At 48.1% G+C, this 24,976-nt stretch overlaps 2 protein-coding genes across 4 annotated transcripts in view; both read right to left on the reverse strand.

Moving 5' to 3' along the window:
- Nucleotides 1-14,141: 14,141 nt before the first annotated feature.
- On the reverse strand, nucleotides 14,142-18,060 carry TTC32 (tetratricopeptide repeat domain 32). 2 transcript variants are annotated; one of them, XM_036434692.2, is made up of 3 exons: nucleotides 17,725-18,060; nucleotides 15,906-16,072; nucleotides 14,142-14,955 (listed from the first exon to the last, which is right to left on the reverse strand). In XM_036434692.2, exons 1-3 carry the CDS (start codon nucleotides 17,883-17,885, stop codon nucleotides 14,828-14,830), a joined length of 456 nt encoding a protein of 151 aa, XP_036290585.1. In that variant the 5' UTR covers nucleotides 17,886-18,060; the 3' UTR covers nucleotides 14,142-14,827. The 2 variants fall into 2 exon arrangements, with proteins under 2 accessions (XP_036290585.1, XP_045436452.1); XM_045580496.1 differs by lacking the exon at nucleotides 17,725-18,060 and adding an exon at nucleotides 17,416-17,647.
- A 3,312-nt stretch (nucleotides 18,061-21,372) lies between these two features.
- Nucleotides 21,373-24,976, reverse strand: part of WDR35 (WD repeat domain 35) — a 40,613-nt gene continuing 37,009 nt past the window's right edge. For both annotated transcript variants that reach the window (XM_036434657.2, XM_036434658.2), the window contains 4 exons: nucleotides 24,649-24,789; nucleotides 23,842-23,998; nucleotides 22,874-23,114; nucleotides 21,373-22,083 (listed from right to left, as the gene is read on the reverse strand). In XM_036434657.2, the coding sequence (XP_036290550.1) occupies nucleotides 21,933-22,083; nucleotides 22,874-23,114; nucleotides 23,842-23,998; nucleotides 24,649-24,789 (690 nt within the window). In that variant the 3' untranslated portion in view covers nucleotides 21,373-21,932. The remainder of the gene's footprint in view (nucleotides 22,084-22,873; nucleotides 23,115-23,841; nucleotides 23,999-24,648; nucleotides 24,790-24,976) is intronic.

A 24,976-nucleotide genomic window follows, 5' to 3' on the forward strand; every position in this document is an offset into this window, starting at 1 on the left:
AAAAAACCTTTTCTTCATCAGAGTCCACCTCTGAACCCCTGGGCAAATTTCGGTTGGTTGTCAGAGAACACAGATGTGTCCTCTTCCGTTCACTCCGCCGAGGAAAGTTGGGAGAGCCCAACAGCAGCCAGGCAGGGCTGCCGTGTGATCAGGCCAGGCTCCCTGTCTCTGCCGGACCCCCAGGCCCTCAGTCCCCTCCTTCGGACCCCAGCCATTCTGTGAGGGCGAGGACGAAGGAAGCAGGCTGGGAGCAGGGCGCCCTGCCCCTGCCAAGAGTCTGAAGGGAGCGCTGAGAGCAGGCTGGGAACAGGCTGCAGTGCCAAGGTCTCCAGACCCCATGGGACTGCCCCCCAATGTCCGGGAGGCAGAAGCCCCCATCAGGGCAGGCTTCATTGCCATTCTGAACGCGTGCACATTCCACGCCTTCCCGGGACAGCCAGCCTCCCCAGGTGACAGGGAATCAAACCCCTGTCCTCAGAGCCGCTCAGCGGCAGGACTGCTCGGCCCTTCGGAGAGGGGCAGGCCTGGCGCCCACGGAGTGGCTTAGGGAGTGGGGCTCACAGTTACTGATGGGACAAGCAAAGTGGGCACTGCGAGGATGGCCTTTTTCCTCCCGGGGAGGAGGGCCTGTGAGGAGCCGCTGGTGCCATGGAGGAGAGATTCCCCGGCCCTCTGTGAACGCAAGGACTGAACTCCCGGTTGGCCAGTCAAAGCAGTGATCCCGAGTCACCAAGTGGAGGGCCATGGGACAGGGGCACGGGGGAGGGGGAGGAGGCTGGTGACTTCCAGTTCTCTCCTTGTCTTCCCTCTCTGGCCAGTCTGCCTCAGAGGAAGGGACTCGAGGTTCAATGCCCTTGGACTTGGGGGTTTTTCCAATTGTGTGCCCAGACGGCTCCTGACTGGGGGAGGGGGAGGTGGTATCTCACCACGCCCGGGGCACCTTTGCCAGAGGCCAAGGCAGGTCCTGCGGTTAGAAGGTTTCCTCTTGCCCTAACCGATTTGGCTCAGTGGATAAAGCGTCAGCCTGCGGACTCAAGGGTCCCGGGTTCGATTTCGGTCAAGGGCATGTTCCTTGGTTGCAGACACATCCCCAGAGGGGGGTGTGCAGGAGACAGCTGATTGATGTTTCTCTCTCATCAATGTCTCTAACTCTCCCTCTCTCTTACTCTCTGTAAAAAAAATCAATAAAATATATATTTTTTTTAAAAAAAAGAAAAGAATAAAAGGTCTCCTCTTCCATTTCTGGACAGGTGAGCCCCCGGTGCTCCAAAAGGGGATGGGGGGGCCACAGGGGAGCAATGGTGAGAGGGGATATGCAAGCATCGACAGGAGCCACCCTCCAGGACCCCCCCCCCAGTGGTGCCCCACACACATCTGAGCCGGGGGTGAGCTCCCCAGGGGAAAGTAGACTTGGGGTGCTGAGAAGTGAGAGCAAAAACTAAGTCAAACCCGGCCGGCATGGCTCAATGGTTGAGCGTTGACCTATGAACCAGGAGGTCACCATTTGGTCATGCCCAGGTTTCAGGCTCCATCCCCAATGTGGGGCATGCAGGAGACAGCTGATCAATGATTCTCTCTCATCGTGGATGTTTCTATCTCTCCCTCTTGGAAATCAAAAAAATATTTTAAAAAAACAAACAAAACACCAAGTCATTACAATCCTCATGCTTGTCAGTTCCTGCCTTTTGAAAACGTGTTTGGGGTCTGAGGAGGGGCGGGAGTGGGCAGTTGGGATCCCAGGAGACGCAGGTGAGCTGAGGGCTCTGTGTGGGAGCGGCCCCGCCCCAGGTTTGTTCTCCCAGCAGAGCCCTCGGACCCCTGCCCGGGCCTCAGGAGGCGGCCGCACCCAGCTGGGCTGCAGGGCCGGCTTCCTGAGGAGCAGTTATGGGTGCTGTGTCCAGAGCGCCTATGGTTTCCCTCCTTACAAGGGCATAGGAGCTGCGTGTTCTCCCGCAGGAACTGAGCCAACGCAACGGTGAGCTCAGGGGCAGCGTGTGAAAACGGGGTGCACCGGCGTGCTGGGTGGAATGGGGCCATCAAAGTGCCGAGTGGTCTTTCCTCCAACAGACTGGCACCCCAGGAGCAGAGCTAACCCAGCGCTCACCTTCCCACCCTGGGGCAGCTTCCCGAAACCCGGGGGAAGGAAGGTAGGTAAAGAGCCCCTGGTGCCTGGGAACCCCTGAATCCACAGTGTGAATGGAAAGATTCGAAGACCCGTCTCCAAAGCCGAACACACTCAGCTCCCAGGAAGCACTTCCGAGCCCCAGGCAGACCTGGCCCTGCACCTCTGCTCTCCAGGCTCACAGACCACGAAAGCCTCAGGGACCGCTGAGGTCTGCGTCAGTGCACCTCAGCTTCCAGAAGGGGGCACCGTGGGGAAGGGGGTTCTGGTAGGAATGTAACGCGGCAACCACAGGGTCCAGGCTGCCTGTCACTACTTGGACCAGTTCAGTGGAGACAGAGTGGAGTCATATGTGAGCTTTTATTCCAGTCCTGCAGGCAGCATGGGAGAGCAGCGGGTCAGCCACAGAGACCTGCTCTGCAGCCCCCAGCAGCCGGCTGCTTGGCTAGGGAAGGAGGGCAGAGGAGGGGGAAGCAGCTAAAAGGAGGTGCAGGTCTCCGGAGGGCCTAGTGATGTGCACAGGGGGTTGGCAAAGGGCGGGCGGTTCCAGCTTCTGCCACAAAGTTGTTCATCATTTGGGAGCAGGGGCACATTTTGAGGCTGAGAAGAATGGAGGAGAGAAAGAGAAGGGCTGAACAAGGGATGGAGGAGGACAGCCGGCCCAGCACAGTCAGAGGCGCAGAGGGAAGAATCGAGGACCCAAAACAGCCTCTCAGACATGGCACTGTGTTCATGTGTTAGGGCTCCGGGGCTTACCGTCTCCAGCTCTGGGGGCCACAGGTCTGAGATGGAGGTGTCAGCAAGGTCGCTGCCATCTGAGGCTGGGGGACGATGGGCCCCCCCCCCATGCTGGTCGCCTCTGGTCATGGCATATAAAACACCGTCTTCACGGGGCGTCCCCTCTGTGTGCGCATCTGTGTCCAAATCCCCCTTTTATAAGAACACCATCCGCCCAGCTGGCGTGGCTCAGGGTGTGAGCATGGACCTATGAACCAGCAGGTCATGGTTAGATTCCCAGTCAGGGCACTTGCCCAGGTGGTGGGCTCCATGCCCAGTAGGGGGTGTGCAAGAGGCAGCCGGTCAATGATTCTCTCTCATCATGGATATGTCTATCTCTCCCTCTCCTTACCTCTCTAAAATCAATAAAAATAAGTAAAAAAAAAATTTTTTTTAAAGAACACCATCATATTGGATTAGGGCCCAACCTAGTCCGGTATGACCTCATCTAACTAAAGACATCTGCAGCAGCCACATTGCAAACTAAGGTCACATTCTGAGGTACCGGGGCTAGGACTTCAACACATGGGTTTGGGGGGGGTGGGATTCAACACAAACAGGCACCTTTTCTGGGTGCAAGTGCCCAAAGGAGAACAAAGCTAAGTGACCCAGAGCAAGGCACTCCTCCTCAGATCCTCAATCTATGACATGGGATGGGGGCGAGGGTCCCCTTCCCTCAGTCTATGCCCCCGGCCTGTTCAAAGGGGCCATGAGGACAGGCACCAGGCAGGTGTAATGTCTCAGCTGTGCCTGGCCGGCCTCCATCCTCTCTTCAGTCCCTCGGATAAGGTCAGAGGCCTAGCTTCCACACCCCAAACTCCGGGGATAGGAAGCCGGGACCCTGTGGGGTGCAAAAGTAACCAGCGGGAGCCTCAGAGTCCTGGAGACGTGAGTAAGCCACAGCTGAGACCACAGCTGAGACCTCCACAGACAAGCACAACTTCCTGACGTGCCTACAGCTTGTCCTTCTAGGGACAGCAGCCCTGTCTCCGGCCTGGTGAGGCCCGCTGCCTTCAGAACAGAGCCAGACAAGGGGGCGCGCCTCCCTGCACCTACCACAGGCCCACACCCTAGCCCTCCGGGAGCCTCCGGCTGCAGAAAAAAAGGCCGTTGGTGGAGCGAGAGCAGCACCCAGTGGACATCTAGAAAATTGCACCCTCAGGCCCTGAGGTGGAGGAGGGAGGTCACCCCACCATCAATCAATAAGCCCAAGTATGTGCTGTATCACTCACAAGAGTTACACATCTCTGTGCTCCAAGCTGAAGCTCCCGCCACCTTAGCAGCCACAGCCGCAGCCACAGCCAGAGTCACAGCCAGAGCCAGCATCAGAAACACTCCATAGACTGTAGTGTTTCCCAAAGTGTGGTACGCGTACCCCCAGGGGTACGGGAAGTGTTTGGTGGGGGTACACGTTGCTCCGGAGTTTGGTGGGGATATGCACTGCACCGTGCTTAGCTGAGCCTAATTCTACGTTCTCATGAGTACGAGGGGCACTCAGCGTTACAAAAATTATAGAAGGGGTAAACATATGTCAAAAGCTTGGGAAACACTTCATAGAGGAAGGAAGGGCTTTGGGTTCTTCTGGCCCCGTGTCCCCAGAGTGACCTCCTGTCCCCACCCCAGCTGAGTTCTCTGCCTCCCTGAGCAACCCAGCGAGGCAAGCCTGGCCTGGCGGGAGGGAGGGAGAGACTGCAGGGCGGGGCTGCCAGCACAGCCTGTGTTCCGAGAATGGGCCAGGCCTGTTCTTCCATAGGTACATCTGCCCTGCCCTCTGCCCTCCCCTGGGGTCAGCCCTGAGTTTTGCCCTACTCGAGCCAGGTACCAGGGACACTGAGGGCTGCCACAGGCTGGCAGGCGACCTTACCTCCGAACGCAGGCCCCTCTGGGGGCGCCTCCAGCTCTGGTTGCCCAGCTGGCCCCCGGCTGCGGCTGTGCTGAAGGAAGATGTCTGGGGAACCCCGTGTCCCAGTGTCTATGCTGGGCTGTCACACGGGCAACCACTGTGAAGGCTTCAGAGGGGCCCTGGTTCAACGCCCCAGGAAACAGGAGTCCATGGCCGAAACATGAACAATAGCCAAGCGAGGCTCCGTCACGGTGTGGAGGAGCGCCAGGCTGCAGAGGCCAAGGCCACTGGGGTCCACACTCCCTCCCGGGCAGGTGCGTCTGCTCACCTTGGCACGAGCTCCTTCCGGCTGCAGCATTCTCACCTGTGCCCTGCCAGGCTGGACCTGCCAGGCCCAGGGAGCAGAGCAGCTCTGCAGGGTGGACAAGAGAAGCCGCTGCAGCCTCCAGGCTGGGGGAAGGCCCAGCCTGTCCTCCCTCGCCACCTGCGCTTCCTGCCTGGTGGGAGGGGCAGCCCACAGGCCCTTGCGCTCAGGGGAGGCTTCCGGCAGGAGGAGGTTGTTCCAGGTGAGAGCAATGCGGGAAGGAGCCTCAGGTGTCAGGGCAGAGCCTCTGGCCTGGTTGCAGTGTAGGCAGGTGGAAAGCCAGAGGGGAGCCTGGGCATGGCTCACGCTGGGGTCTGGAGATTCAAGGATGCACTGTGCTGCCTGGAGTTTTGGAACAAACAGATGAGCCTGGACATCAGATTCTAAACCCTGAGCCTCCTCAGTGGTGTCTGAGCCTGTCTACCTGCCCTGTCCTGTCCTCCTTTTCCTGCACACCTCCCCAGGCTGTCTACCCACAGCAGGCATGTGCCTCGGCCCCGCCATAGCATGGGGACTGGGCCCAGCCTCTCTGCTCAACCCTTACCAAGGCTTCTTTGGAACTTACCAGTTTTTACGTCCTTCTTGCAGGACAAGAGATCTTCCCTTTGTGTGAACATAAAGGTGTCCGGGCTGGAGGCACCTGGGGAAGAGATCACCTAGAGCAGTGGTCGGCAAACTGTGGCTCACGAGCCACATGAGGCTCTTTGGCCCCTTGAGTGTGGCACGTCAACAAAATACCACGTGCGGGCGCCACCTGGGACATAACTATCATGAGAACCAGCGACACAGACCAGTGCTTCCCACACCCCAGTGTGCAGTGAGCCACCCTCAGCTGGGGAGCTCGTGGGAATGAATGCAAATTCCCATTCATTGGGGCTGCGAGTCTGCATCCTAACAAGCGCCCTGAGGCTGCCCGTGTGCCGTCTGTGCCATAATGGAAAACTGGCAAATAGGAAATGGGTTTGGCCTGAGATTGGCGGCGAAGGATGGATGGCGGTTGTTGGACTTGGAGAATGGACACAGCTTATATAAACGGGGGAAATTGGGGCATTCTGGGAGAGAGCACCCGGTGCAGAGGCAGGGAGGTGGGAGTGAGAACAGGAGGAGCAGAAGACACTGGCCATGGTCACCACTGGCACATGCTGACGTCAGTGACCAATGGGGGCCCAGGGCTCCCCATGCAGGCACTTCCCTCCGTTCACCTTCCTCCCACCCTCCCTTTTCCAGAAGCTGTCCAATCCCAGCAAGTCTACCGGCAGCCAGTCTTCAAAACGGAAACCATTATTGGTTTGCGAGCCCCACGGATGGCTCCCAGCGCGGCCTGCTCGGCCAACTAGGATGGCGTCTCACCTGGCTGGTGGCCATGGCTTGTTGTTTGGCAGCTGAAGTGACTCCCCTTTTCCCTCCCAGCCTCAAGCCAGAGGAGCGTCCGTCTTCCAGGAGCGGAGTGTCCTGAAGGCACACGGGGCGGCCATGAACTTCTCAGCAGGTGGCCGGAGCAAATCAGTGTGTTTTGTAGGTGCTGAGTAGTACTGGGCCCCCTCCTGACACAGGGTCATGGCCACATAGGGAAATAGGAGGGCCCTCCCTCCCTGGGAAATCCTTCGTGTACAGGCTTATTCTAGCAGAGTGCGCGCCCCCTTTTTCTACAGACCTGCCCTGGTGGCTGTGTGCACACAGCGCCTGCGTGCAGAAGCTCCCTCATGTGGAAACTGAACCGATATCCATCGGATGCTGTCTGTCATTGGATACGTAGTTTCCCGGCTGCCATAACAGAGTACCACAAGGTGAGTGGTTTATGAGAGCAGAAACATATTCTCTCACAGCTCTGGAGACGAGACGTCTAAAATCAAAGTGTCTGCGGGGCCAGGCTCCCTCCAAAGCCTCTAGGCCCAGATCCTTCCTCACGCCTCCAGCTGCTGGTGGCCAGTGTTCCTTGGCTTGTGGCAGCATCACTACAGCATCGCCTCCATCTGTACATGGTGTCTTCCCGTGTCTGTGTCCAGATTCCTTTCTTATAAGGGCCGAGTCATGTAAGGTGGTATCCCAAAAGGACACTGGTCCTATGGGATTAAGGGCCCACCCTACTCCGGTATGACCTCACCTTAAGCAATGACATCTGCTACAACCCATTCCTAAATAGGGTCCCCACCCGAGGGACCGGTGGCTAAGACTTCAGCATACCTTTTGGGGGACACAGTTCAACCCTTTCCAGGCACATGTTATGAGGCCATATTAAAACATGTCCTCCCTGATGGATCTGGCCTGGTCTTTTGGAGTGCTTCCTTCCCCTGAATTAAACTAGAACAGTAAGCTATTTACAATAAAATGAAAACTCAACTACAAGTCAGGACACAGTCTCAAGATCAGCTGTACAACAAGGGACCAAACTCTTGTCCACGCCACACTTAATAGCCAGAGGTAAATCTGCAAGGTCTGAAAAGCAAGTCAACGAGCAAGTTGGACACCTAATTCATTTATTCATTCAACGTACCTGACGCCCTTCTGAGCACCATTCACCGTTCCAAGTGCTGATGACACCACAGAAAACGGCAGACAGACAGAAGTCCTGCCCTGACATAGCTTACCTCCCAGAGGACAGAGACAGATAAGTAAGTATACAATCTGGGCCAAGAGATAAAAAGGAAGTGAGAGGAGGCGTACGCACAGGGTCTGCCGTTTTAATCAGGGCGGTCATCGGAGGGCCACCTTAGGGTGACAAAGGCTGGAAGGCAGGGTGGGCCGGCCGTGGGGTGAGGGGCAGGAGGGCACAGCAGGGCCCTCAGTGAGGAGAGCCACTGCCAGGTCTCACAGACCTGGGGCGTGAGAACCAGGGGGGCAGGAGACTCTTTAAGAGACCTGCTCAAGCCGAACTGGTTTGGCTCAGTGGATAGAGCGTCGGCCTGCGGACTGAAGGGTCCCAGGTTCGATTCCGGTCAAGGGCATGTACCTTGGTTGCGGGCACATCCCCAGTGGGGGGTGTGCAAGAGGCACCTGATAGATGTTTCTCTTGCATCAATGTTTCTAACTCTCTATCCCTCTCCCTCCCTCTCTGCAATAAATCAATGAAATATATTTAGTTAGAGAGAGAGAGAGAGAGAGAGGGAGAGAGAGAGGAGAGAGAGAGAGACCTGCTCAAAGAGGGGGTGACATCTTGGCCTGGAGTGCAAAGGAGGAGACAGGCATTGCTGGGCTCCAGATCCGGGTGGTCAGAGCCCACACACGGGCTGCAGGGGCCCAGAGGGCAGGAGTCTGGCCCACGAAGCCAGCGCGGGGAACACCCAGCAGAGTGGGAGGCCACGGGCTCAGTTTGGGACATTGTAAGGTGTATTCCAGCTGCTCTGTCATCTCGCAAAGAGCATGCTAATGAGGTGGGACTGGGCTCCAATAAACGTGGATCTACTCAGAGGTATTCCTGGTCCAGACTGGTCCAAACTGCCTCGAGGGCAGAGAGCCGCAAAGGTGGCGAGAGGAATGAGAGGTAATTTTTTAAAGATGTGACCAGTGGGAACAGGAAAACGAGTGTTTAACCCTTGGTGCCCAGTCGCTCTGGTTAAAAGTGGTTCGTTCTGGAGGGGAATGTGGAGGTAGAGGGGGTCTCGCTCCTTTATACCTCCTGCCCGTTTTAATTTTTATTACCACGAACATTATTAATTTCATAACCAAAAATTGGCAAGCAATTCTAACGTCGTTTTTAAAAATCACAAGACTAAGAAGAATGCAGTGAATTTCTATGCTCTTACATAGACGAATGTCCAAGATAATAAAAGATTTAAATTACTGAGATGTGCCCTAACCAATTTGGCTCAGTTGATAGAGCATCGGCCTGCAGACTCAGGGGTCCCAGATTCGATTCCGGTCAAGGGCATGTACCTTGGTTGCAGGCACATCCCCAGTAGGGAGTGTGCAGGAGGCAGTTAATGTTTCTCTCTCATTGATGTTTCTAACTCTCTACCTTTCTCTCTGTAAAAAAAAAAATCAATAAAATATATTTTTAAATAAATTCCTGAGATGTAGGCTGTACTTCTCTCCATGGACCTGCATCCATGTGTCTGTGGATTTGTACACAGGAAAAAGCCTGGGGGGGAGGTATAACCTCCCAGGGGCTACTACCCAAGAGTGAGGGTGGGGAGGGGCCTTCGCCAGGAAATTTTCACCTTTTACCATAAGGTACACTCCTCGCAGCTCTTGCGGACTTTGAAAAGTACCTACCTGTTTTAACTTAAGCTTATGGCCTTCCCTACACTTGTCTTCAGTTTGGCTTCACATCATCCAAAGAGGAGTGACTGAGTATTTAAAATCAATAGGCAATAGAAACTTTCCAGTCCCCCTTCTCTCTTACCCCTGCAAGGAGTAACTAGGTGACTCTATTGATGGCAGACTCTATTAAAGTTGTTTTCTCCATAGAAGTGTCAAAATGTACGCGTGTTGTTTTGAAGTTACGCAGGATGCTTACAAGAATACAGAGTGAACCCACGATGAGTGTGACTCCATTTATGAATAAGAGAACCACCAGGAGGGTAAACAGGCATTTGGGAACTGAGCGTTTACGGTCAGTGAAGAAAAAAATTGGGAAATGAAGTTACCAGGTGAGACCCAAACTGGCCAAAGCCCTGCAGGGTGATAAATCCACAGTCCTGGGGGTTCTCGTTTCCACCATTACAAAACCCATGTGGGTCTCATCTGGACAAAAGCCTGCCTACCTGCCAGTCGTGTGTCATCTCGCAGAGCCTGGGCCCCCATCAAGAGCAAACAGGAAAATCCCAGGAAGACACAGCCCCTGGGTGGCTCCGAGGCTGGGCTCAGTGTAAAACTGAGGAGAGGAATCCTCCCTTTGCCTTATTTATAACTGTTGGATATTTTTCTTAACATAAAATACACATTTACATATTGGCAGCTGCGGCTTTCAATTTTCCAAATGCACTTTGCTCTTCATATTAATCTCCTTTTCACCATCTTTCGTGTCTGCTTTCAATCAGGAAGGAAAATGACGAGCAAGCAATTCTGGAATCGCAATAATGTTCCGTTATTAAAACGAAATGGATTTTAGCATTATGTTGATAATCACCTGGATGGCACTAAAACGTGGATGGGCTATTTAGACTGTATCAGGGCCCAAAAAAAGGTCATGTCTCTTCGAGCTGATGGCAGCCACAACAAAAACCTGTGGATACATCCTGTTTATATGGATTTGGAGCACAGCTTCAGGCAAGTTCCTGAATTCTTAGCCTCGGCTTCCAATTTCTGTGAAAAATAAGACTTCGCCACGCTGCTGACAGATCCAAAGGCGGATGCTACTTCTGCGCTCCTGTTTCACTGTGTGCCTGCAGCCACTGGCCATCGCTCCTGCTGTTGGCTTTCCTGCCGGTCTCCGTTGTTGATCACTTGTCTTTCGCCGTGTGGCTGTGTAGTTACCTTCTTGTGAGGTTAACAAGCATAAGCTGTTTTTTCCATCTTACCCATTGCTTTGCTTCACCCCCGAAGTTCAATCGTGTGTCTCATTCTTCTCTCCTGTCTGTAGAGAATGCCATGGTCTTATGGTGACCCCATGGCATTCTCTACAGTCACTAGGACTTTTAACAAGTCTCTCTCCTGCTCTGACTTGATGCCATTTTTAACTGGAATCCGTCTCCCATAACTGACTGTCACGTTGTTTTAGAAACACAGAAACCACCACCACGTGGAATTATGTAGAAGCTGTGACATTACACACTTAGCTCACACAGCCCACTGCTGATTAGTTCTTCAGTTGCCTCTTGAAAAAACTAACCCATGTGTCTGCCAACAGTTTGTTTTTGTAAACAACCTGCTCACTCAAATACATTAATATGCCATAAGAAGAAATATGATGTCAGAGCTGCAGAGGGAGACTGAACACAAGTTCCTATTTCTAACCAGAGGTCCTCACGGGAACCAAACTGGAGTGTGTGTGTGTGTGTGTGTGCGCGCGCGTGCGTGTGTGGTTGGGTATTCGGAAGCACTCTCCCATGTAGCTTTTAATTCACCTGAAACACCTTCATTAAACACAGTTTGCCTGCAGGAAGACTGAGACCCATAAAGCTGAAAAAATACAGAAACTCTGAATATATTTAGAACCACTGAATTACACACTTTTAAAGGATGAACTGTATATGTGAAGTGTACCTCCATTTACTTTTTTTAATAGCACAGAAAGAAGTAAAATTATAGTTTACATGATTGCTGTAAACATTATCATTTCAAATTGCTGTTACTTATGTAAAACTGTTTTTTGTTTGTTTTTAAATGTTTTATTGATTTTTTTACAGAGAGGAAGGGAGAGAGATAGAGAGCTAGAAACGTCGATGAGAGAGAAAAGTCGACCAGCCACCTCCTGCACACCCCACACCGGGGATGTGCCCGCAACCAACGTACATGCCCTTGACCAGAATCGAACCTGGGACCTTTCAGTCCGCAGACCGATGCTCAACCACTGAGCCAAACCGGTTTCGGCTGTAAAACTGTTTTCATTGCTCAACTGATCTGTTTTTATGTCTGTAAAAAAGTATTTGGGTATCTCGGGCTAAATGGGATTCATAACTTTTTCCAATTAAAAAGTATTGGAAATATTTCTTCACTGAATGACTTTTGACTTAGCGTCCATATTTTCAGGGACAGATTACAGGATTAAGCAAGAGATGGGTTTAATTACTGGAAACATGGAGTTAAGTTTGATGTGGAGATGTGTTCATACTGAGCTGATGTGCCCTGAAATATAGTCTGTTTGCTGAGAAAGACGTGAGCCTACAAAGGCGGAGGGGCCAGAAGATGGATGGTATAGGGAGGGTAGGGAAGCCAGTGAAAGACAGCAGAAAAAACAGGCAAGTTTTAGAAAAGGCAACTAGACCATGACTAAAGCTGACATGGAATATAGTTTTCTATCTCACCAACCAGACCACAGTTTACTATCACAAAGTCAGTCAATTGGCTTGATTCAGCTCCAGATTTCAGAAAAGGGGGTGGGTGGGAGGGAAACAACTGCATGCTTAAAGAGTTAGGAGTAATATTCTAAGCTCAAAAGCAACTTAAAGCCACTTAGTCTCTCTTACCTTACTTTGTGGAAGATGAACCTTGTAATAAACCAGAATTTTAGCCTTGTTTTTGTGAGAAAAAACTGGAAAACAATAGACTTTGGGGGCTTTTCTAGTAGAAAAAGGAATGTGGGCAATATGAATGCTAGCAAGCTTAGAAGAATATCTTTAAGGCATATATCAAAGGTGTTACTTAGTCAATCAGAAATTTAGAATTGGAATGTGTATGCCTAAACTTTTGAAGATAAACAATGAAAATATTATTCTTTAGTTATTGCCAGTAACTTGGGACAAAAAAAATAACTTGAGAAAAAAAGTGTCTGAGTTCTAACCAGGAAGTGCTGACAGTGAACTTCACTAAATTTTTTTTTCTGGTAAAGGATGGAGACACATTGAATAACAAATTCAACAACCCAAATAAAATTTCTTGTGTTTTGTTGTTGTTCGGTTTTTGTTTTTTGTTTTTTTCATATTATATCTTATTCTAGTCAAGAGTAGGAAAAAGAGAATATGATCCAAGAGAAAATAGTTATAAAGCATATTAAGTATTTGATGTTTGTGAATAGCTTGAAGCTCCCCCAGGGTCTAGGGACATGGCTTTTTATTTTTTATATATATTTTTTTTTATTGATTTCACAGAGAAAGGGAAAGGGAAAGAAGGATTGGAACATCAATGATGAAAGAGAATCATTAATCGCTGCCTTCTGCACACCCCACACTGGGGATCAAACCCACAACCTGGGCATGTGCCTTGACTGAGAATCGAACCGTGACTTCCTGGTTCATAGGTCAATGCTCAACCCCTGAGCCACGCCAGTCCAGCAGGAACTTACTGTTTAAATGAAAGTTTTCTGAAGGGGGATTTTTGTACATTTTAATGTAACTTTATACATTCTTTTATAACAAATGAAAAGATAAATTCTATTGGAAAATGTGAATAATTCCAGGAATATTGAGACTTTTCGTTTCCTTTCAAACCTCGTTTCCTTTTAATATTCATCCACCTACAGCCCAAATTCTTCTCGTATTTTGCCAGCTGGTCTTTATTAGCTACAAACTGGGTGATTATTTCTGCTTCATGAGATCCCTTAAACTCAAAAATAAAATGAAATGTAAAAACGTTCCAGGCTGATCGATGGAGGTGACTGCAATGAGAAAGCCACAGAAGTCCCTCTGCGCCTTTCACCGGGCTGGGCCACTTCCACCCGGGACAGTTTCCACAGCAAAAACAAACCAGCCTGCGAGCGCCCAGGAAGCAGGATCGGTGTCTCTGAAAGCCAAACCTCACCGAGAAAAACATTAAAAATGTAGATGGCATGGCTGCCTAGGGGTTGTTCTCCCTTCAGCTTCATGGCACCTACTCGTTTGTTGGCAGCGTCCAGACAGAACAGATGTGTTAAAGCTTTATATTTACTAAGTGCTTTCATCAGCTCCTCGCCTCCCTGTCTGCCTCCGTCCCCCTCCCAGTTTATTCTGTGAAGAGTGTTTGACTTTCAGTAAGGGTTCAGTACATGTTGATGATGACATTACTGTCATTATCTGCAAACAGAAAATTATGCTCACATATGTAATACCTTAATCAATAAAGAAATTTTAAAAATAAATAAAAATAAAAAACGTCCAGCTAAAGCAAAACAAAAAAGAAAATGATGTTCAATATTTAAATCCTAACCTGCCTTATCAACGATTTTTAGAGAAAACCAGTGTAAGCTGAAGTCTTTCAAATCACTCTCCTGTAGGACATTTGTTTGTTTTTAACCCCAAGTGATACATCTCTCTTTATCGCTACATAAAATAGCTTCGCTCTCAAAGCTAATGCCATGGGGAGAACGTGGGCAGAGGAATCTTCTAGATTAAAAGAACTCAAAGAATGAAGGCCTTGGGTGGGGCAGGGGTGGGGAGACAGGGAGCGAAGGTGGGGAAAATTGGGGACATCTGTAACACAGTCAACAATAAGGAAAAAAAATGTTTTAAAGAACTCCAAGAGACATAACAAAATGCAATGTAATTTGATTAACTCCAGATCCACAAATAAAAATCTGCACAATACATTTTGGAAATAATTGGTAAAGTTAGAATTGAGGCTGGGTACAATTATACCATAGAACTGTTAATTTTATTAGGTATTATAATGGCATTGTGACTATAAAGGGGGGTGTCTCTATTCTTAGAAGATCCAGGCTAAAATATTATTGGGAAGCATTATGGTGTCTGAAACTTATTTTCAAATGGTACAGCAAAATGTTATATATTTAAAAATAGAGAAAAAGCAAGTGTGAAGCAAAATTTTAACGACTAGTGAATCTAAAGAGTGCTTACTGTATTATACTTTAACTTTTCTATAGATATAAATTTTATAAATAAAAAATTGGGAATAAAAATATAGCAAAAAATTATTTTACTAAAAATATCACACACTTCTTTACATATTTTACTGTAATCATATACAATTATGCATTGTTATTACTTATACTTTATAAAAAGCACACTTATTCATTATAAATACTTAATCTGAAATTCACTACCTTAAAACAACTATTTAACTTTTAGTGCTCATGAATGAATCTCTTTATCTTAAATATAAATCAAAATCACTCAACACCTACTTTAAACTAGAGACCGGGAGACGCCAGCTGTATGGATTGTGAATTAATATTTCAAAGTTAAATTTTTCAATAGTTTCTTCTTTGCTTTTCTTCTTTGTCTAGCATAGTCTGCTTTAAGCTCAAAGTCGCATCTTGAAATCCAGGATTTAAGTCTAATACTTTCTTGAAATCTTCCAAAGCATCATCAAAGTATCCTGTACCAGAATAAAAAAAAAATGGGAGGGAGAGAAGCAGCTGAGTATTTCCTTATATAATTCGTAGCAAAGTTTGGATACACATGCTTTTATATTTATAAGCTTTCAACCCCTTCTACTGAAGAAATTTTTCCTCTTAATAATGACATAGGAATATCTACATCAAAATAAGTGTGTCTGCCCTTCCAGAATAATACTTAAAATTAGCTAGGGGTTTACTTATTAAGATTTAACAAGTAAATGGCATAAATCATCATAAAATCTCAACAAAATTACATTACCTGTTTTAAATAATTACAGTAAAATTAGGCAATAGGAGATACTCTTTCTAACCCTTTAAAATAAAAAACAGTCCCTTGATTCCAAGGATATTTTTAATATATTTTATTGATTTTTAATGAGAGGAAGAGAGAGGGATAGAGAGTTAGAAACATCGATGAGAGAGAATCACCGATCAGCTGCCTCTTGCACACCCCCTACTGGGGATGTGCCCACAACCAAGGTACATGCCCTTGACCGGAATCGAACCCGAGACCTTTCATTCCACAGGCTGACGCTCTATTCACCGAGCCAAACTGCTTTTGGCTGATTCCAAGGATTTCAAACTCCTTCACTGTACCTCGTCTCCTGTGCCTCCAAAGATTTTAACTCAGAAAGGTTTCGCAGGTGGTCGCCAGCATTCCCCTCCATTCGCCTTTGGGGAGGTGCAGGCACAGAGTAATGGGGTGACCTTCCCTCCATTACCACGTCCAACTCCCACCCCAGAGGGCCGCTGTGGTCTGTAATGCCTATTGAAAGCTTAAAATACACTCAGAACAATCCTGTTCCAGGCTCCTGACCTAAATTCAGCCTGACTTCTAAGGCTTAACGATCACTGCGTTCGTTTTACAGCCTTCAGGAGCTCTCCGGTCAGCAGGCACCACCAGGGACCCAGGAGGACGGGGCCTTACCCAGCCTGTACAGGATCAGCCCTCGGTTGTAATAGGGAACTTCGAAATCAGGCTGCACTCCTATGGCCGACGTGTAGTCCTCCATGGCTTCGTAGAAATCAACCCTGAAGTACTTGATCTGCCCCCTGTTGTTGTACGCAGTGGCCAAGTCCTCGGGGCTGCATTCGCTTCAAACAAGAAGTGCACGTGAGAAACACCGCTTTTCCTCCCAAACCCCTCCCAGCTCCACCCTCCCTCTCTTTGGGGCTTTGTCAGACCGTACAGCCTATAGCGTGCAGCACCCACTCTGGGAAACCCGGGCACAGAGGGAACGCAGTGGCTCCCTTCTGCCTAACCCCGCTGTCTGCATCGGCAGGGTTAGTGTCACCATCCATGGGAAAAGCACATTCACTGCTCAAAGGCCCTGTTCACTGCCTACTTGTCCGGCTGAAATCCAGCATCAAACTCACTGTCCGTTCTCAGCACCTGCCAGCAGGGCAACAGCAGGCCCGACTCAAGCTGAGCGAGGAGGGAGGCCAGAGCTGGAGTTTGCTACGAACATGTGGCAAAGTTCACCATCAGCTTTACCCTCAAATGTTTACGCGATCCCAAAACCATGAGACCTGAAGTCATTTCCGCCGATAATGAGTCTAAGTGAGAAGCCAACACGCTGACCCCAGGGCATGCTTTCTGGGGAAGAGAGCTGCCCTCCCTGCTTTTATATTTATAAGCTTTCAACCCCTTCTACTGAAGAGCAGTGGTTCTCCACCTTCCTGATGCCCCGGCCCTTTAATCCAGCTCCGCATGTGGTGGTGACCCCCAGCCGTAAGATTATTTCCGTTGCTACTTCGTCACTGTCATCTTGCTCCTGTTAATGATCGTAATGTAACTATCTGTGTTTTCCGATGGTCTCAGGCTCCACAGCAGCGGTTCTCACCCTGTGGGTCAGGACAGTAGGGTGTCCTAAGACGGGGAAGCCTGTCCTATCCATCTGAGCAGGATGTCTGGAGCCTGCAGACACCCAGCGCAGCGGGCAGCCCAGCACAGCGGGCAGCTCAGTGCAGGCCTCAGCCCTGAGTGCACTTCTGCATGAGGGGCCCCAGCGTAGAAATGGCTGCTGGGCTGTTATCAATCTGAGCCCAATTAGCCACCAGGAGCCCTTCTTAGCAGGTGTCTTCTTTCTGAGGGATTGCAAAGGTGGGGTAGGGGGAAGCATATATAGATCTGATGTGCACCCTGGCTTGAACCATCTGCAGAAAACAAACCAACCAAAACAAAACAAAACAAAACAAACAAAACCCTCTATCAGTAAGGCTCCCACCCTGCTGGACATTTGCTATTAAGGAATTATGTGATAAAGACATTGTAGCTGTGTCTTCCTAAGAATCCCTAACACTGAGAGAGACGTTTGAAACGCCCACAGATCAATAGCATGAGTCAGGGTGCGGGGATGACACCGAAGCCGAACCAGGAGGACCCGGAGGGCACTATCCTGTATTCCTGGCATTTATTGACATTGTCCTCGCAGCACCTGAGGAGCCAGACCTTGCCGTGCCCACATGGCCGGGACCCCGCTGCTCCTGGCGGGTGGAAAGGCGCTTTCCGCTCGGGGTCCGCCGGGGAGAGGGACATCACGACGCTCCGGGGTCCCCACAGCCCCCAGGGCCTGCGCCCCCAGACGCCCCGCTCCCGCCTTTCGGGGGAAACAAGCCGCTGCCCCGCGGCCCCACGGCTGAGCCCGCGACGCCCTGGGGCTCAGGGGGCCGGGCAGCGCGCCTGCGCGACCCAGGCGCCCGCAGCGGGGGGGACGCCGCCGCCGCCCACCTCTCGCGATAGTTACCTCCCGGGTGGCGCCCCCGCGGCGGCCGCGCAGGCGCACTGGCGGATGTACGCGGAGTACAGCGCCTCGGCCGCGGCGTGCTCGCCCCGGTCGAAGTGGGCCTGGGCGAGGCCGAGGGTGGCGCGGGCTCCCGGCCGCGGCGGCCCCGGCGGCCCCGACATCGCCGCGCCCGGAGGTCCGGCCCGCGGGGTGGAAGGCGGGCTGATTTCAGAGGCGGAACCGCAGAGCCACTTCCGGTCCCGGAGTGTCCCCTCCGCGCTCGCCCCGGGGACGGTGCCCGCCGGCGGGCGCGCTGGCTGCCGGGAGAGCGGGACCGGCCCCCGGGAGCGCGGGTGCTTTGTTACCGTTAGTCCCGCCGGCCGCGTCCCCAGGAAGCCATAGGCCGAACTGGCGCCCAGCCCCGCGCCCCAGTGCTGCGAGGAGCGGCCCTTCGTTACAATAAGAGGGGGGAGGATGGGGGAGCCGGAAGCGGAAGAAACCTCGGTTTGTTTATGAATGGGTGAGGGTAGCGCCTACGGGGTTTCTGCGTCTACCACCCCCCACCCCCCCACCCCCAGCAAAACACCCCAGTTCTGAGCCACTTGGGTGGAATCCTCCCACTCACTTAGTTGTCCCATGGTCCAGATCCAAATTCAAACTGTTTTTTAGCTCCGAGACCATAGATTACAAACTTCTCAACCCTTTTGAGCCTTTGGAATAGTATAAAGGTTAATTAAATAGTAGTTTGTGCCGACAGTCTGTGGTCTAGGCTGTTACTTTACACTCCTTGACTTTTTAGGCCAAAAGGAAACCCACATGGTAATTTAAATTTGTTTAATTCAAGGAAAAGTTATGTAAAATGAATAATCCAAAGGAAATTTTAAAAAAAAATAACATTAAAAGGAATAAAATACTTAGGAATTAACCAAGGAGGTAAAAGACTTACAAAATGAAATTTTGCAGAAAGTAAAGACATGAATAGACTTCCCATGTTCATGGGTTGTAAAACAATATTTTAAACATGCAATCATAGATTCAATGTAATCCCTCAAAACCCCAATGATGCATTTACAGAAATAGAGAAATCCATTCTAAATCCATATGGAATTTCGGGGGATCTCAAGTAGCCAAAACAATCTTGAAAAAGAACAAAGTTGAAGGACTCGTGCTTCCTGATTTAAAATCTTACTGCAAAGCTACAGCGATCAGAATCGGGCAGCACGGGCATAGGCAGTCTTCTCAATAAACGGTGCTGAGGAAACTGGATATCTACATGCAAAAGAATGCAGTTGATCCTAACCTAACACCATATTTAAAAATGAACTCAAAATGGATTAACCTAAATATAGGAGCCAAAAATACAAAATTCTTAGACAAAAACCCTCGTGACATTGCATTTAGCAATCTTGGATATGACACCAGTGGCACAAACAACAAAAGGAAAAACAAGTTGGACTTCTTGGAAATTAGAAACTTCTGTACAACAAAAAGGCTATCAATAGAGTAAAAAGACAGCCCCGAGAAGGGGAGCAAACATCTCTGGAATCATGTATCCGGTAAGAGTGGGGGATGCAGAGATGGAGAATCTGTGGGGCAGGCTGGTGGGCGTGTCCATCTGCTCATAGAACACACTAGGGCACGTGTCAAACACAAGGCCCGCGGGCCAAATCCGTCCCGCCAGGCCTTGCAATGTGGCCCGCACCTCGCTGTCATCACTGCACTCCACTGCGTTTCCATCACAATGACAGTTTATGATTGTTCAGTAAACCATTCGGCCCTCGATTTAGGCTGGATTTTAGATTTTGGCCCCTTCTCTGATTGAGTTCGACACCCTTACACTAGGGATTCTGACATGGCGTCCCCATCACACTTGAGAAGCTCTGGTATACAGGACACTGGATGGTTGTGCCCGTGACAGAGGTGCTGGGGCCAGCTTCAGTGGCGGTCCCTCTCCAACTCGCATGCCCGTCTTCCACAGAGTCCACCCACACTGGTACTTGGCCTGCAGAGTGGCATCATCAAGCCTTCCCTCCGCCAGCTCACCCAGAAATACAACTGAAACAAGATGATCTGCAGACAGTGCTGTGCTTGCTGCAACCCCATGCAGTCAACTGCCCCAGGAAGTGTGGTTCACCAACAACCTGTGCCCCACAAAGAAAGTCAAATGAGGCTCTTCCTTCCCCACAGGGGGGCCTTCTTCCTGAGCCCCCGGGCCCTGGGGCCTCAATGAAACTTCCATTTTGTTAAGTGGAACAGCAAAAAGTAAAATAACTTAAAAACAACTAACACATATTCATACATATGCACACAGGCAAATGTACCAGTTATATTTCCATAATATATATGGAGCAATTCTAAAACTCAACTTTTCCCAAGTTGGTGTACTGTTCTGCATTTCCACCAGCAACATATAAGGGTTTCAGTTGCTCTATATCTTCACCCGCACTTGTCAGTTTTAATTCTAAATAGTATAGTGATTATTTTAAAAATGAATTGAGAAAATAATAAGAATACACAGAAGGGGGCAGCATAATGTTGCTATTTGCATTTTAGAAACTCAGTAGTAATATCCTGGAGCTATATCATCATCAAATTAAATACTCTTGATTTTATCTTAAAACTCTAGTAACCTAATTTTCCTCCTCTCCCCCATTTCTAAATGAGAACTCTGTGTGCCTCTAAGGAGTAATGCACTCTCACCTCCAGTCACCTGATATTTGCCTAGTACCCTAATAGGTGGTGGTGGTCATGGTTTCTCCAGTTTGCTAGCAAAAGTGATATTACACATGCATTATACCTCAGGACCCTTTTTTCCCTTATCCATGCTGCAATCTAAACACCCCCCTAAATAACCCCCACAAAAATATTTAAATTAACAAATGCCATGTTATCCATAAGTTCTAGATAAAAGAAACAAGATAAATGCAACTCATTTTTTACTTTAATATTTATTAATTTCATATTATTTCACTTAATGCCACATAAAACCAAAGATCTCGGTCCCTGAAATACAAAAAAATATAATTTCAAAGTGTGCTTTAGAAAAAAAAATGTCTAATACAATCACTCCTGCAGGACTGCAGGCGGGTCAACAATGCTATGTTGCCTTTGGGCATAGCGCCTACTTGTTCAGCTTTACATTAGGTTCTGTCATCTCGGTACTTCGGCTTACCATGCGACTTTGAAACTTCACATAGTTCAGACCAAGTTATATGATAAAGCATTACTTTAAGGGATTTATTACAAGAACAGAACAGAACTCTTTCCTCTACTATCTTTAATATACTACCTCTATCCAACTTCTTTCCAAGTATTTGTTATAGACAATTTCGTTCCCTATGCCCCTTTCGCCATGGGAGAGTTTGTTGTTGTTATCCTGAAAAATCCTTCACGTTGAATAAAACCAGTTGGGTCAACTCATGCTGTGGTCCTTCCTCTAGCACCATTTTCAAGACAGACAAAGCCCCAAAAACATGGCAGTTCAGTAAAACTTTCAGATATATATCCCAAACAACATAATGAAGTCTACAAGATGTTATTTTAGAGATTTTGGTTTCTATATTAAACTGAACAAGAAGACAGCCACTCAGGCTCTATCTGAAATAATTAACTGGAGGAAAATTCTAGTTTTAACTGGAGGAAAATTAACTGGAGGAAATAATAAAATAATTAACTGGAGGAAAATTCAGGCATGGCTGAACTAGTAGCAAAGGAGAAGGCCCCGAGAGAGAGTTCCCAATAGATGTGTTAGGAAAGGCTTGAGGAGCCAATAGCTGATTTTGAACTTGAAGCAAATTGTTTAACCTCCTCTGGTACAACTCTGCCCCACTCCCATGTTGCTTCTATACCCTTGCCAAAACTTTTTGGTGACTTAGTAATCTTGACACTGTGAGAAAAAAATTTCTTATTCAGATTATTTCCATAGTATCATGTAACCAAACACAAGATAGATAGATGAAAGACAGACATGAAATAAGATTGACTTCCATGTTTTATATGAAAATCAGCATCATTATTTTATAGTCATAGTTTAACACAAAATTATATACATAATATGTATATGTGGATATAATATAGATATATATATGCATAATTTGTGTCAAAATACAACTATGAAATGAAGATGCTGATTTTCATATAAAATGAATGGAAGTCGACCTTATTATGTACATAGTTATAGCTACGCATATGCTGGTATGTGTTACAGTTACACACGACTTGTCGTTCCTTTATCCCACTGCACTGTGGCATAAGGGACAGAAGTTGTAGTTACTGATCTCCTGGGCCAGCACGCAGTGCTTGCATACGCTGCACATCCAGAACTGGTACTCGGTGATGGGGCTGCCTGTGGCAACACACGTCGGCAGCTTCCCTTTCCCTCTGTGAACATAAGAGGAAGAACAAATAATTATACTCCAAAGCTTCTAATTACTTAAAACGTCCTTACATTTAAAAACTGAGGAATAGCCGAAACCGGTTTGGCTCAGTGGTAGAGTGTCGGTCTGTGGACTGAAAGGTCCCAGGTTCGATTCTGGTCAGGGGCATGTACATTGGTTGCGGGCACATCCCCAGTGGGGGGGGGTGCAAGAGATAGCTGGTCGATGTTTCTCTCTCATCGATGTTTCTAGCTCTCTATCTCTCTCCCTTCCTCTCTGTAAAAAATCAATAGTATATATATAAAGGTTTAAAAAAATTTTTTTTAAATAAAAAATAAAAACTGAGGAATAATACCGAAACCTGTTTGGCTCAGTGGATAGAACGTCAGCCTGCGGACTGAAAGGTCGCAGGTTCGATTCCGGTCAAGGGCATGTACCTTGGTTGCAGGCACATCCCCAAGAGGGGGTGTGCAAGAGGCAACTGATAGATGATTCTCTCTCATCGATGTTTCTAACTTTCTATCCCTCTCTCTTCCTCTCTGTAAAAAATCAATAAAATATATTTAAAAACAAACTGAAGAATAGAAAATATTTCAAGGTAAACAAAAACTTTTCTTACTGTGAGAAAATAAAGCATTAATATACTTCTAAGACTAAATAAAATAGGGTATGATGTTAAGGTAACCTACTTCAAAACTTAGTGCTCTGACTACTGCTAATATATCACACTATTATACATACAGAAATCCAAATTTCTAAAAAGGTAGAATGACACTAATTACAATTAGCCATACCCTTTATGAAGGTTGTCCAATTCCGATTTCCTGTTATCCTTTGGGGTGTGTTTGGTGAAGATTTCGATAGCAAGATCTTCATACTGCTGTCTCTGCTCGGGACTGAGGCTCTCTAAAGACTCGAGTTTAATAAAAGCTTTGGAACAAGTCCCAAAGGCCTCGCTGGCACAAGCACAGAGTGCCAGCAGAGAGTAGATCTCCACGGCAGGGATGATGTCCTCATAGTCTCTCAGGTGAAGAGCTGGGGAAGACAGAGCAACGTGGATTTTACAAAGCATTTCTTTCTCTTGGCGCGTGGGAAAGAACCTGTGCTGAGCTGTCTGTTTTCCCTACACCAGTGTTTCCCAAACCTTTGACACATGTGTACCCCTTCTATAATTTTCGTAACGCTGAGTACCCCTCGTACTCATGAGAACGTAGAATTAGGCACAGCTAAGCACGGTGCAGTGCATATCCCCACCAAACTCTGGTGCAACGTGTACCCCCACCAAACTCTTCCCGTGCCCCTGGGGGTACGCGCACCGCACTTTGGGAAACGCTGGCCTGCGCGAACTTTAGCGAAGTTAAAGAAAACAATGTTGGGAGGTCGGGGCAGCAGCAGAAGAAGTACGCTACGTGACCTCCAGGGTCACAGCTTACAGCTCCGGTCCTAGAAATACAGACTGATGATCTATGAGGGTGTGATGTGCTGGTGATGACTCGAGCAGCAGCCTGGTGACTTCAGAGTGGCCCATCCAAGATGCTCCGGGAAGGCGGGTGGATGGTGGCAGTGCCTACGGTACTGTCCTGGCCCATCTGGAAGCACTAAGGTTCAGTCACTCATGTGTCCTGGTTTATAAGTTTCTAAGTAAAATTCTCATACCTTCGCCCTTTTGGAATTAATGTATCACACTGCACGTAAACAATCTTAGACAGACTGAGATTAATATAATATCAGACAGACGCCGCACGCTGGGGAGCAGGCCCACCTGTCTTCAGCGCGCTGTCCACGTAGCCCTCGTAGAGCTGCCGCTGGGCCAGGATGAAGAAGTGGTAGGCCTCGGCGCCCCGCCAAGCGTTGTCTGTGAGCCGACTGGTCGTGGACAGGACCTCTTCCTCCAGCAGACCCGCCAGAGCCGAAGTGGCCTGCAAGGGAGCACACGTTCCCCTCAGCACAGCCACGGCGGTCCCGCCAGCCAAGACAGCCTCTGCAGGGGCTGCATTACAGTCTCTAGCCTAGCAGATTGTATCATGGCAAACTGGCATTGCAGACTTAATGTCTTCATTATGATTCCTGTCTTATCAAACTGTCTTCAGCTTTACCGAGGTATAATGTATATAAATGAGAAATAGTTGAAGTATACATTGTGGTGATTTACTATATATATATATATATATATATAGTAAATCACCACATATATATATAGTGAAAGGATTGATCAAATTTTAAAACCGAATTGATCAAACTTTAATAAGAGATTCATTTGCAAATTAAAATAATATACATAAAATAATATACATAACCTAGAAAACTTTTAAGACTCACAGCTTAGAAAGGATTTACTAAGTAAGGAATTAAAAGCAGACTATAGATTAGTCTTATAGTAAAAGCAGTTTTCTATATTTCCAAGTAAAAATTTCTAAAATTTGAGTACTAATTCCACATCAGTCATTCCTTTCCTCATATCGTTTAAGGAAATAAATGCAAATAAGCAAATTAAAGGGCCTGTCCAAAAGGAGAGGTTTGATTGTTTCTTCCTTAAACACGTTGGATAATTTACATAAGGTCTACTTACCTCCGAACTCTTTCCTTTAACCTTTCCTCGCTGAGCATTTTTCATTTGCTCGTGGTACTGCTCTATCAATAAGGCTGACAGTACGTACAGCTTCTTGACACATAGAGGTTTGGTTCTTTTCTTCGCCTCTTCATCTGCAATCTTTAAGCATTTAAAGAATTGGGAGAAGATGCTGCTCAATCTATATCTGTACAGATATAATCATCTCTAAATTTAATTCTCTTAAAAAAGGAAGAAAGTCAGTAGGATGGAATATAAATATCCCTCATTTTAAATATTTTAAACCCACTTTCTATTCCTTTGTACTGATAAGCACTTAGTTCCTTCT

The sequence above is a fragment of the Pipistrellus kuhlii genome, unplaced genomic scaffold (genome assembly GCF_014108245.1).
Source record: "Pipistrellus kuhlii isolate mPipKuh1 unplaced genomic scaffold, mPipKuh1.p scaffold_m20_p_13, whole genome shotgun sequence".
NCBI classification, from domain to species: Eukaryota; Metazoa; Chordata; class Mammalia; order Chiroptera; family Vespertilionidae; genus Pipistrellus; species Pipistrellus kuhlii.